We start from the raw sequence: 12,557 nt of genomic DNA, 5'->3' as shown, positions 1-12,557 counted from the left end.
CTACTAAATGCATGGATGTCATTAAAGAGGCAAGACGTCCTACCACTAGAGCATGTTATGCAGCAAAATGGAAAAGATTTGCTGTATATTGTACAAACAACAATGTGAACCCCTTAGATGTTTCAATACAAAACTTCATATGCTATCTATCACATCTGCAATGATCTAATTTAGCATACTCTTCAATTAGACTGCGTCTAACAGCTATCGTGGCATATCTCCAAAACAGACAACATTTGTCACTGTTTAGAGTACCTGCAATCAAAGCGTTTATGGAAGGACTTAAACGAATAATTCCACCTAGAATACCACCTTCTCCAGTATGGAATTTTAATGTTGTTCTCACAAGACTTATGGGTCCACCATTTGAACCATTGCATAAATGTGAGTTACAGTTTCTTACATGTAAAGTTGCCTTTTTAGTAGCAGTTACATCACTACGAAGAGTGAGTGAGATACAGGCATTAACAATTCAAGAACCATTTATACAACTTCATCAAATTGGTTCTCAAAACAAATCCAAAGTTTCTGCCAAAGGTCATTTCACCGTTCCATCTCAATCAATCTTTTGAGTTGCCAGTATTTTTTCCACAACCGCAAACGGTTTCAGAAAGAGCTCTTCACACACTAGACGTCAAAAGAGCAGTTCTATACTACATAGATAGGACAAAACCTTTTTGTAAAACTAAACAACTTTTTGTGTCCTTTTCACCTCCACATAAGGGCAATCCGATTTCAAAATCAGGTATTGCTAGGTGGATTGTTAAGTGTATTCAAATTTGTTACCAAAAAGCAAAACGCACTTTAAACATTCCTCCTAGGGCTCATTCTACCCGTAAGATAGGAGCATCTATGGCATTCTTAGGGAACATACCATTAGGTGATATCTGTAAAGCAGCTACATGGTCTACTACACACACCTTTACAAAACACTATTGTGTAGATGTGCAGGCAAAGCAACAAGCAAGTGTGGGCCAGGCTGTACTAAAGACATTATTTCAAACTACTGCAACAGATGTGGGTGACTGCCGCTAAGGGAGAAACTGCTGTGAAATCTATGCAAAAGTGTGCGGTCTGCAACCCATATGCCTCGAACGGAAAATGCTGCTTACCAGTATGCATCAGTTCTTGGTATGTAGGGCTGCAGAACCACACATGCTCACCCACCTCCCCGGCTACCTATATCTGTTCCAGTATTATCTTATTTAGATACACAATACATGGTCATCCTTATCTGTAATGATACAACTCCATCATTTGCCCAAATGGCGAAAACAATCTGAGGATGGAGTCGATGCCCATGCGCACTACGGTCTAAAGGAGGAGTCGCCCAACAGACAAAGACTCTTCCAAGACAACAGTTCCGTAAAGAGATAAAGACCTGGTTGTTCAATCAGTAACCTTAAACGACCCCTGCTATATTATTCCATTCATGATGCTGTGTTCTTAGGCGCCGGGAAACCCTTCTTGGGTAGCTGTTTGCGCCATATAAGTTTAAAAAATAAATAGATAAAATAAATCCGGGCCCACCACCAGATGGTGATATAATGCAAAAGTGTGGGGTTCTGCAGCCGTACATGCCAAGAACAGATGCATACTGGTAAGTAGCATTTTCCTTTATTCTGCTTAAGCAACTCTAGCTTTCCCATGTGGCATGCTGGGACTGACATTATTGGTGTCCACTCCTCGTGACTAAGAGGTTGTCTAATGAGTATTCCTGATGGGTTTTATTGGTCATTCCACTTCTAGTTATTTCCGAGTGAGCTGTGGGCCACGTGTATCCACCTTCCCTTTTCCTTGTAGCATCGCCTTGATTTCACCTCTTATGACAACATTAGCAGTGCCCGCTTTACAGAAATGACAAGTCTTCATTTGACATGTTTCCAGGAATGTCTGCCATCCACAGATTAGTTGTTGATTTATGGCTTCACAGGTGACGCTGGAGAAATGCTCTATGTGTGGCAAGCCCATCCTAGACCGGATCCTGCGAGCCATGGGCCAAGCTTATCACCCGCAATGCTTCATCTGTGTGGTTTGCAGGCGTTGTCTAGACGGAGTACCTTTCACTGTGGATGCCACCAGCCAGATCCACTGCATTGATGACTTTCATCGGTGAGTCATTATCGCCTTCTGCCTAGTTGCAAATCTGCAGATAAATGGAGGACTGTAATTGAACACAAGCCATTCCTGGTGCAATGTCTTTAGAAGTGGCTGCAGACATTCACCAGTAGGGATCTGGTTTTAAATGTGCCTGATAGAGCTCTGCCAGTCTGTGAACTCCTGAGCTCTTGAATTTGACTGGAGTAAGTAGCTGTGTTACAATATATGCTGATGTACACTTCCCTAATGAGACTCCACACTTCTGTGGTACTTATGTATACCAAATGAAACTGCCTTACTGCCACTCCATTAATCATCTCTCACCCATAAGCTTATTTGTAAGAGAACTTAGGTAAAGTGTATAAAATATACAATAGAAATGAAAAAACCTAGAAGTGTTTATGAATTTAAAGGAAATTGCCCAGTAGTACTGTTTGCCCAGATTTGCCCGGTGTCTCACGATTAAGAGCAGTGGAGTGTTTTTTTTACTCTGCACGATCTTTTTGCACCACAGATCTATAAGTTTGTTTGTTAAATTCTTCACTGTAAAAATTAAATTTTTTCTCCTTTGATTGTGTAAAGACCTATCCAGGCATTTGTTCTATCTCACCTCAAATATGGGAACTCTGTGTTTGAGGCATGTGTGCTGTAGATGCACATGCTTTGCATACTCCTGCCAATTAGTGCTGTCTGGATGTTTGCAAGTTGTTTTTCTAAGAAGTCGTCTTTCCCAGTCACAAGGTAAGGTGACTCCTCCATTTGGGGATAGTGCGCATGGGGATCAACTCTACGCCAAGACTTCAACTTGTGCCTCTCACCTGAGCACAAAGAAAAAGATTGCGAGGCCATGCGGTTGTTCCAATCGAAAAAGACTCTTCGGGATCATCGGGCTCGACAATGTGAAATGCAGCGCCAAACAACTCCACATACTCCGGATATCTTTTGCAGAAGAATCCGAACACGAAGCGACAGCTGCGAAAGAAGAGGCGGCCTTCTCGGTCGCAGAATCAGATTCCAACCCAAAGATCGAATTTGAGTCTGAAGAAATTCCAGCAGAACAGGTGCTCGTGAGTGCTACCCCATAAACTATCTTCCACTAAACATAAGGCTTCGGCACCACCTCTGCCTTCGGGCCTTGGTCGGCACCTAGATGATGTTTCTGACGCCCTACCCTCGGGTCCGACACCAAAACAAACAGTCAAGCCTTCCGAATCGAGTCAAGACAGATCGTCTTCAGGTCCGAAACATTCCACTCCAAAAGACAAGTCTGGTTCGGAGACGAAATCTTCCACTTCGAAGGACAAAATGGACAAGTCCGGTTCGACACCAAAACCTTCGGCACCGCAATCAAGAAAAGATCTTCCAGATCCCCCGAAACCGATCTTTTATGTTATGAAGAACAGATTAGATCCGAAACAGAATCCAGATACTGGACACATTTTAGCTAAAAACTCCTTCCAAAAGGAAAATAATTTCAGAGGCCACCGGATATCCCTCTTAAGAAGAAGGCCATGGCTACAAGTTTTATCCATCCTACTTTGCGATCCTCTCCACCATCTTACCCTATACCACAACTGCCAGACTCCGATCCACTACACATAACGCCTCAGGTGTCTCCTCATACACAGCCTGATTTAGGAGATGATGATGATAATGACAATGTTCCTTTGCCAACTTATCCATGGAATGATTACAATATTGATCCACCCATGGATAATGATCCAGATCTGTACCCTGCAAAACAATCACCTCAGAGCTTATTTCCAGGGCAGCAGCATACGGCACTAAGAGGATTTAGATGACAGCTTTTTATTTGAGACACTAGGGACTTCACATAGGACTAGTCCGAGTCTCCCTATGTTAAAAGGCATGATGAGACATGCAGGTGAGATTTTTAAGGACCCTCTTCGAGCCCGTATTTTAATACCCAGGGTTGTTTAGAAATGCAAACCATCACCCTCTTATCCTGTTTTTATTAAAGAACGGCTCCCTTTAGACTCTCTGGTAGTTTCTAATCCTTGTAGGAGAGCGAACTCACAGACAGCTGTACTAAACTCAATTACTCCATTCTCAACCACCCTTTTGCTGGAAAACAGTCTAACACTATCACCGAAATGAGGAGTCGCCTTACCTCGTGACTGGGAAAGACTTCTTCGAAGAAAAAAAACTTGCTAATGTCCGGACCCAACACTAGATGGCAGGAGCATGCAAAGCATGTGAATCTACAGCTCTGTGCCAAGAACAGATGCTTACTGGGTAAGTAGCATAATCCTTATTTTGACCTGTCTGATTAGATAACTACAGATGGTGCAGAATGCAGCATCATGGCTTCATTTCCTTGCCTGTTTGTCATCTGCCTAATTCTCCTCTACTGATTGAGCTCCACTGGTTTCCAGTACAAAGATACGTCGTCTTTACGGCCCTCAGCTTTTGTGAGACCGCATTTTATGGCAATGGTTCAGTGTATGTGTTGTAAATTAAAAGATCTACACCTCTGCCTGTTGCTTACGATCCTCTTCTGAGGGAATTATCGTTCTCAAGATTCGTAGGTCCAGAATTGGTGGTTTCTTCTCATATCTGAGTCCCAAACTTTGTAACGACCCACCTTTGTTTCTCCAGAATTAAATCATCTCCTGGAGTTTAGAAGGAAACTAAAAGCTCATCTGTTCCCCTAGACCTTTGTCATATTCTTCTCCTTGTTTTTTTTCTCTCCATGATATATTTTTAGCACTAAGGCAACGTTTGGGTATTTGTGCACTTCATAAAAACTTCACTTGCTCATTCATTCTTATGCTATGATGGCAATGTAGGATTACAAGTAAAAAACAATTCTTTTAACCTGATTAACTTCTGTGTTCTCTCCACAGTAAATTTGCACCACGTTGTTCTGTTTGTGGAAATGCCATAATGCCTGAGCCGGGGCAGGAGGAGACAGTGCGAATTGTTGCTCTGGATCGAAGTTTTCACATTAACTGCTACAAGTGTGAGGTAAGAAGTTAAAAATGGATTTCTAATCTCTCCTCCCTTCCCAAAAATGTCATCGGCACCTCATTACTTTGATCTAACTGCTTCCAGTCACCTTGCTCTCCGTCATCTGACTCTGGTATGTTTCTTTTCTCCATAGTGTGGTCTCTTGCTGTCCTCCCTGAGCTCCCACTTATGCCTTCCCCTGACTTGCTTTCTGTCGGAGGAGCATGGCCTCTCGTTCTTCCCCATGGCCTTCCTCTCTTCCCCATGGCCTTCCTCTCTTCCCCATGGCCTTCCTCTCTTCCCCATGGCCTTCCTCTCTTCCCCATGGCCTTCCTCTCTTCCCCATGGCCTTCCTCTCTTCCCCATGGCCTTCCTCTCTTCCCTCTCTTCCCCATGGCCTTCCTCTCTTCCCCATGGCCTTCCTCTCTTCCCCATGGCCTTCCTCTCTTCCCCATGGCCTTCCTCTCTTCCCCATGGCCTTCCTCTCTTCCCCATGGCCTTCCTCTCTTCCCCATCGCCTTCCTCTCTTCCCCATCGCCTTCCTCTCTTCCCCATCATCTGACTTGCATTCTTTTTTTTTTTTTTTTTTTTTTTTTTTAGGAGTGTGGTCTCCTGCTCTCCTCTGAAGGAGAGGGCAGGGGCTGCTACCCGCTTGATGGCCACATTCTCTGCAAGAGCTGCAGTGCCCGGCGGATCCAGGAGCTATCTTCCAAGATCACTACGGATTGCTAAAATATGGATGCCAACATTTGTCCAAGTTGCCTTCGGTCAGGATGGTGCACTGATCTGCTTGAACGCACCCACCGGTCTTATCCGAAACTTTGCACTAAGGACTACTGAGCCTTAAGGCCAAAGTTTGTGAAAACAGCAACTCCGTCTCTAGCAGGGACCTCTAAGCCTGAACTCCATGGTTTGTCATGACTGCCAGACTGCGGAGCTGTAGCTTCATGTCCTGTAGTGCCTCCCACATTACCAGTGTGAATGCTGCAGGTGATGCCAACCTCTCTTTTACTGAAACAATGTACCGTTGTGCATGCCTCCTGCTGCAGGTGGAAATATTGTGTTGCTGCACAAAATATGGAGCCTGGACCTTCCTAGTGTGTAGTGGCCGAGACTGGTCTGATGTCAGACTATACTAAGCACTAGCTGCATCTTGAACTGCTGAGTTTTTGGTTTTATGTCAGTCGCCCTGGACTCCTGTCTTCCCTCCAGCTAGCTCCGTGAAGCATAAGCCATCTACAGCAACACAAACAATTGTCAGTCCCTTCGACACACATAACAGCCATGTACCTAGACATTCTTTCCTCCCTAAGGCAGTTGAGCTGGTGGTTCTCACTGGTGCTGCAATATGCACTCTGGAGTGCTGGACAGAATCTTGGTGATGTGCACTGGAGTGCCCGACAGAATCTTGGTGATGTGCACTGGAGTGCCCGACAGAATCTTGGTGATGTGCACTGGAGTGCCCGACAGAATCTTGGTGATGTGCACTGGAGTGCCCGACAGAATCTTGGTGATGTGCACTGGAGTGCCCGACAGAATCTTGGTGATGTGCACTGGAGTGCCCGACAGAATCTTGGTGATGTGCACTGGAGTGCCCGGCAGAATCTTGGTGATGTGCACTGGAGTGCCCGGCAGAATCTTGGTGATGTGCACTGGAGTGCCCGGCAGATTCTTGGTGATGTGCACTGGAGTGCTGGGCAGATTCTTGGTGATGTGCACTGGAGTGCTGGGCAGAATCTCGGTGATGTGCACTGGAGTGCTGGGCAGAATCTCGGTGATATGCACTCTGGCATGTTGGACTGAATCTTGGTACTCTCTGCAGTACTGAGTCCGATATTCTCACTACTGATGATTTGCATAATTTGCACTCTGAGGTTCTTAGCTTCAGCTTCTTTCTACTGTTGTGAAGAGTGCATTGGGGTTTTTTATCCAGTGCTTCTCCCTACTTCTGTGAAGTGCACTCTGGGTGCTGTGGTGGAGCTCAGCTCAGCGCCTTCAGTGCTAAGGGAAAACATTGAGTTCTCAATATTGGTGTCATCCAAAGGTTGCTGAGATGACAACAAGTACCGAAGCCTTGCATTCTGAATGCTTGTCCCGGCAGACGTTCGCTAGCTTTCTTTACTCTGTATTGATGTGTCTGCAGTTGACTGTTGGATCTGCTTCTGAGGGCCCTCTTCCTTCCATGGACTGTACGGCCACTGACTAGGAAGTTCCATTGTCTCATGAGCAATATGACATCAGGGCAAATAAATATTCCTTATCAAGCTGCCCAGGGGTCTAGGTTCTCCTAGGACAGATGACTGTGTGTTCAGGAAGAGCCATATCCATGCTAGATCATCAAGACCAGTACTAACTATGATTACGAGTTCTAGTTAGACTCGTATTGAATTTTCTGTTCTGGATATTCTGAAAATCAGGCAGATCTTCGGCTCTCTTGGTGCTATCTTCGCACTTGTGTTTGACATTCCTGCATGAAATCAAGTGGGCCAACATCTTCCCTAGAGTTGCAGGAGTCTCGTCTTTGGGTGGGAGATAGGTGGCTATTCGCATATGCTGGGAGGAGGTGTTAAATATGGTGCCCCACCCTTGTTAAAAGAGTGTCATTGCAGCTTTTGTGAGCTGCCCCTCAGAGTAAGCAAAGGGTTATTGTTGCAGTGTTGGCTTTTAAGTTCCTGTCGGAGTCCGGTTTCAAGCCATTTGCCAAAAATGCCCTGGATTGTGCAGCTACAAGTTTAATGCCATACAAATTCTGTTTTTGAGCCACAGGGGTCACTCCTTCCTAGAAGACTGTTGGCATGTGCATGAACGTTTCATTTTATGTGCATTGCATGATTGGAAGCCTCCTGTTTCATGGCTTCAGAGTTATGCGGGCAAGTGCTGTTACTAATAATGGTTCAGTAAATCATTTAGGGAAATGGAAAATAGAGTTCTGGGCCTGATTTTATTATTATTTTTTTATTACTCTCATGTGGACTCCGTCCCTACTCTGAGATTTCAGATTATGAAGCACAATTTGGTTAGCTTTTAATGCCCATCACTGTGCCATTTACCATCCATAACTGGCCATACCATTTTGTCAGCGGAACTGGAAAAGAAATTCGCTGTGATAATTTGAGTGAATTAAATTGTAAACACAGAAATCTGTTTTTTGTTTTTGGTGAGATTTTTGTGTTGTGTGTTTGAAGCAATGCTTTCTCTACTTTTCAACACATCTCCACAATGCAGTTGGTGCTGGCTGCATGCTGCACGCTCCCAAATATTTGCTATTAAATTAACCGTTCTAGCTACGATTAAAGGTGTCTCCCTGGAGGTGCAAGGAGAACTCTCTACCTTGTAAGAGATGGCCACCCATTGGGAAGATGGAATCATTTGAGTCATGAGGAATGACTACCCCATGTGATGTGGATTGTTTTATTTTGTTGCATTTTTTAGTTTTCTATCGTGTGAGCCAAGTCTGTTCTAGATCCTGACTCTTTACAAATAAGTACAATGAATACAAACCAGAGAAAAGGCAGTCCTTGACAACCTACACATAGCTTTTGTATGAAGAGATGCTCTGAATGTATACAGAAGATGTAGCAGAGTGTGTGCGGTCTTTGTCTTCTAAGAGCAATTCACTAATCTGTATGATAAGTACTAAAGGTAGTATAACAGAAAGGAACATGTAAGTAACTGTTGCAAGAGGAGAGGACTGTTCATGGGAGTCTTCACTATGTAAAACAAGTGTACTAGAGAGGGCCACAACTCCATGTAGATGATCTGCCTGGTCCAGTATGCTGTGTCTTTAGGTATTTTTAAAATTCCAAGTCTTGAAGATTGGCCATTATTAAAGCAGCAATGTAGACTGAAGGTGTCTGCTAGTAGGTGGCATTTCATCCCTTTTTGAAAGACGTTTAGGTGGTTGCTTTCCTAATCCTAGGGGAATGCTGTTGTTCAAGTGAACTTCAGTTATTGCAACCAAACCCTTTTACCCAAAAGTCCTGGCACTTTAATTTAAAAAAATGCTTAAGTCGTAGAAAACAGGATTGTACAGTAAATATTCAAGGGAAAGCCAAAAATGTGGTACACAGTCCTTAAAAGAACAATTACTGTGAGAGAATTATGGTTATTTACGAATGCTATTCCCAGTCCTAAGGCAATATCCTGAGGTAGTGCATACTATATCAAGACGTACAGATGTGTGATTTCAGTATGAGGAGACAAAACGATGCAGTGTTGATGGCCGTGACTGCCCAGTCACAGGCACTATAGCTTCTAGACATGCAGAAGGGGCCACAGGGTCTCAAGGCCTCACTGCAAGGCCTAGGTGTGCAGATACGTTCTGCTTTGCAGTGGACTGTGTTCCGCTCCTTCTGTCTCTTCCTGTCAAAGTCTTCCTTTTCAAGGCAAGGCAGGGTCTTGTATGCATATGGTATTTCTATTGTACAAAACTAGCCAAATAGTATCAGAACGCTGTACTTGGTCAATGACAATCATACATTTAGCAAGTAAGAGGAGAGGACGCTAGGTTGTGGACAGTTAATGCATTGTGATGTGTTCTTTAAAGAGGCGAGTCGTCAACTCTTTCCTAAATTGGAGAAGTGTTGGAGCATTCCTAAAGGTTACAGAGATTTTCCAAGTCCAATGTACCTATGTACATATAGAGCCTGCTGTCTTGGTTTTCAATTTCTTCCTGCTTCTTAGTGTGCAGTCGAACGGTGTCCTGGCTTCAGGTGTGCCAATATTCAACAGAGATGGTGAGCTTGTCTGCGAGATAAGCGGGTGCTTGTTGCAGAGCTTTGTAAATGATGCTGCTGGTTTTGCAGATGGTGTGGGCTGGCAAGGCGAGCCAGTGGAGTTCCATCAGAATCTGGGTGTTGTGATCATATGTCTTCCGGCCCTGAATGTGACTATTAGGGCATGTATAATTCATGGGAGACCATTTAGGGTATCATTACCAGCCAGGTGAGAAAGTATGAGGGCGTGAACAGCAGTTCTGAAGGTGCTCTCTGGAAGAAATGGTTTGACCGTCTTTATAAGAAAGCGCCGATACCAGGCTGTCTTTGTGTTTATCAATGTGTTCCTTGATGGTGAGGTTGGGGTCCAGGGTGAATCCAAGTGACTTGGTATTTCATGAAAGTTGGGGTTCAAAGCTATCAAGGTTCATGCCACTGAGTCAGGCTTGTACTGTATCTTGTTTCTTGTTCTTGGCAAATAACCAGAATTGGGTGCGTTGAGCTTTAGGTAGGCACTGGACATACAGTCTGGATGATGTGCAAGCAACGCTTGAGGTATTGGATGTCTGAAGCAGAGGACATTTTCATGTAGAGTTGTATATCATCGGTATATTGGATAACCTTGATGCTGTTGTCTGTGAGCAGAGCACAAAACAGCTCCATGTAAAGGTTGAGGATGACACAAGGCATACAGCTAATTCAGCTTCCTTGCCTTAAGACAGTCCTCACACGGCGTCTCCTGGCAGATTTGGAGAAAGTTCATTTTCCTGTATCCATTCCTGGTTAATAGGAGTTGGCAATCTATGACCCCAATGCTGGAGCCCAGAAGAGTATCTTGGCTGCCGCTGCTGTGGCATCATTGTTTCATGGTACAGAAATCTTAACAAACGGACTCGTAGTTTATGCACTTAGTTGTACCAAGTTTGCATACAGTGTTTGTGTAGTCTACTATGGACTAATATCAGGCCCTTTCCTGACTTTTGCATATTCCTTTCTGATCGATACAGCCTCAAACATTTATGCAGCTGGCAGTTGAATTGTGGTGTGGGGTTGTAAGTGTCCTCTCAGGGAAGGCCCTAAATAAAGTCCCAAAGCTGGAGGGTCCTTCCCTCTAAAGAACAAATCAACCTGTTGAGAGTAATCCTTTCTGGCAACTATAGAGTAGGAAAAGGCAGGGAACTGCCACTACACTGTCTCCTATCCTCCACACTCTGGAGCATAGTCCACCACAAAGAACCTCAGGAATGCTTCCGAGCAGCCCTGCATTCACATTGCTGTAGGGGGCTGTCTCCAGTCTCCATCTTAAGTACCAGTTTTGTTCAGGAAATCAAAAAAGATTCCGGGTTGCCACAGTCACATGCAGCACGATCGCCGCAGACATATTCTTTTTTTTATTTTTTTATTTCAGGTCATTTTTATTGAAGTAGCAAACCAAAAGTAAAGAGTACAATAATTCTTCCGTTACAAAAATGATACAATGCAGTTATTGATGGACAATTACAGAAAGGCAAATAATAAAAAGAAGAAAATCAACTCTTGCTTGTCTCGTTGATATACATAAACATGCAGAACATTCAATGTGTGGATGTAGCGGATAGGACTCTAGCATAGGATCGCAAACGTACTCTCAAATACCACAGGTCACTGTAACAAGATCGACATACAATGCATCAAGGTGGCTCATAATGAAATGAAGAAGCATCTAATGATTTCCACAGCTTCCTATTGGATGAACACCACGTAGAGGCCTGTAATGCCTGATTATTAGCACCTCTTAAAAATGATAACCATTCCTGCCAGATTTTGAAGTTTACCTCATTTGTACATTTCCATTTGCACAGCACCACCTTACATGCCAATGTTGGCATTAAATCCAAAAGCTGGCGATCTTGATCACTTGATAGTCGTGGCTCAAGCGCCCCTAGAATTACATACACAAAGTCCTGTACAGGTCTTATCTTGAACACGTGATGAATGCATTCAAATATTTTCCCCCAGTACTCTCTTAGTGAGGGACAGTTGAATAGCATGTGGGCAAGATCACCAGAACCTGACTGGCAGTTCCAGCATGTCGGTGAGTCTCGTAAGTTACATTTGAATAGCCTTTCTGGAGTCCAAAACGACCTATTTATGAACATATATTTTGTCTGGAATAGGATGGGTGACACTTTGTGGGCAAGTGCAGTCTTATGAATCATGTTCCAGTCAAAATCTATTTCTGTGGAATTCGGTTCAGCTTCCCATCTCACTTCCACATTTCTGTTAGCTCTCCTGGGCAATGGTAATAATAGTTTATATACCTTAGAAACGAAGTGACCTGCGTACATAAGACGTGGGAGATGAGTTGTTAGCCATGGTATGTAGGGTGAGAAGTTACGGACAGATAGTGCCGCTTTGATTTTCAGGAAATTATAAAAATCTATCGGAGTAAGATCAAACTTCTGCTGCAAGATTGAGAACGGGATCGGTTCTTTATCCTCGTACAGATCTCCCGCTAAGTTAATGCCCTTCTTGGACCATGATTCCCAGAAGAGTCCATTGCCCTTATGCTTGAGGTAGGGATTTCTCCATAGGGACATAAAAGATGATTTAGAGAATGTCAGTTTAGTTTTATGTGTTTGGTCAAGTCTAAGCAGGGCCCGTCTAGTATTTAGCATTATATATTTGGAGTGTGGTAAGTGCGACAGGTCCATAGTGAGCAAGGATTCAAGAGGAGCATGGCCCACTAGCGATTTCTCAATATTAATCCATATAGGTGTATAGATTGGGGAT

The 12,557-nt window shown here is 43.9% G+C and overlaps 1 protein-coding gene across 3 annotated transcripts in view; it reads left to right on the top strand.

The window, feature by feature from the left end:
- Positions 1–8,210, top strand: part of LOC147678631 (uncharacterized) — a 53,556-nt gene extending 45,346 nt beyond the window's left edge. Inside the window, exons 8-11 of one of the 3 annotated variants that reach the window (XR_015302482.1) lie at positions 1,934–2,112; positions 4,968–5,088; positions 5,671–6,595; positions 6,795–8,210. Coding sequence is in view for 1 of the 3 variants with exons in the window: in XM_086946081.1 (XP_086802207.1) it covers positions 1,934–2,112; positions 4,968–5,088; positions 5,671–5,802 (432 nt within the window). In the remaining 2 variants the exon portion in view is untranslated. Of the gene's footprint in view, positions 1–1,933; positions 2,113–4,967; positions 5,089–5,670 lie in introns of all 3 variants that reach the window. The other 2 variants (XR_015302481.1, XM_086946081.1) reach the window with 2 other exon arrangements.
- Positions 8,211–12,557: the final 4,347 nt, after the last annotated feature.

Source organism: Lissotriton vulgaris, chromosome 12 (assembly GCF_964263255.1).
Source record: "Lissotriton vulgaris chromosome 12, aLisVul1.2, whole genome shotgun sequence".
NCBI lineage: Eukaryota > Metazoa > Chordata > Amphibia > Caudata > Salamandridae > Lissotriton > Lissotriton vulgaris.
Note: the sequence above shows the minus strand (reverse complement) of the source record. Positions and strands in the feature narration are given on the sequence as shown.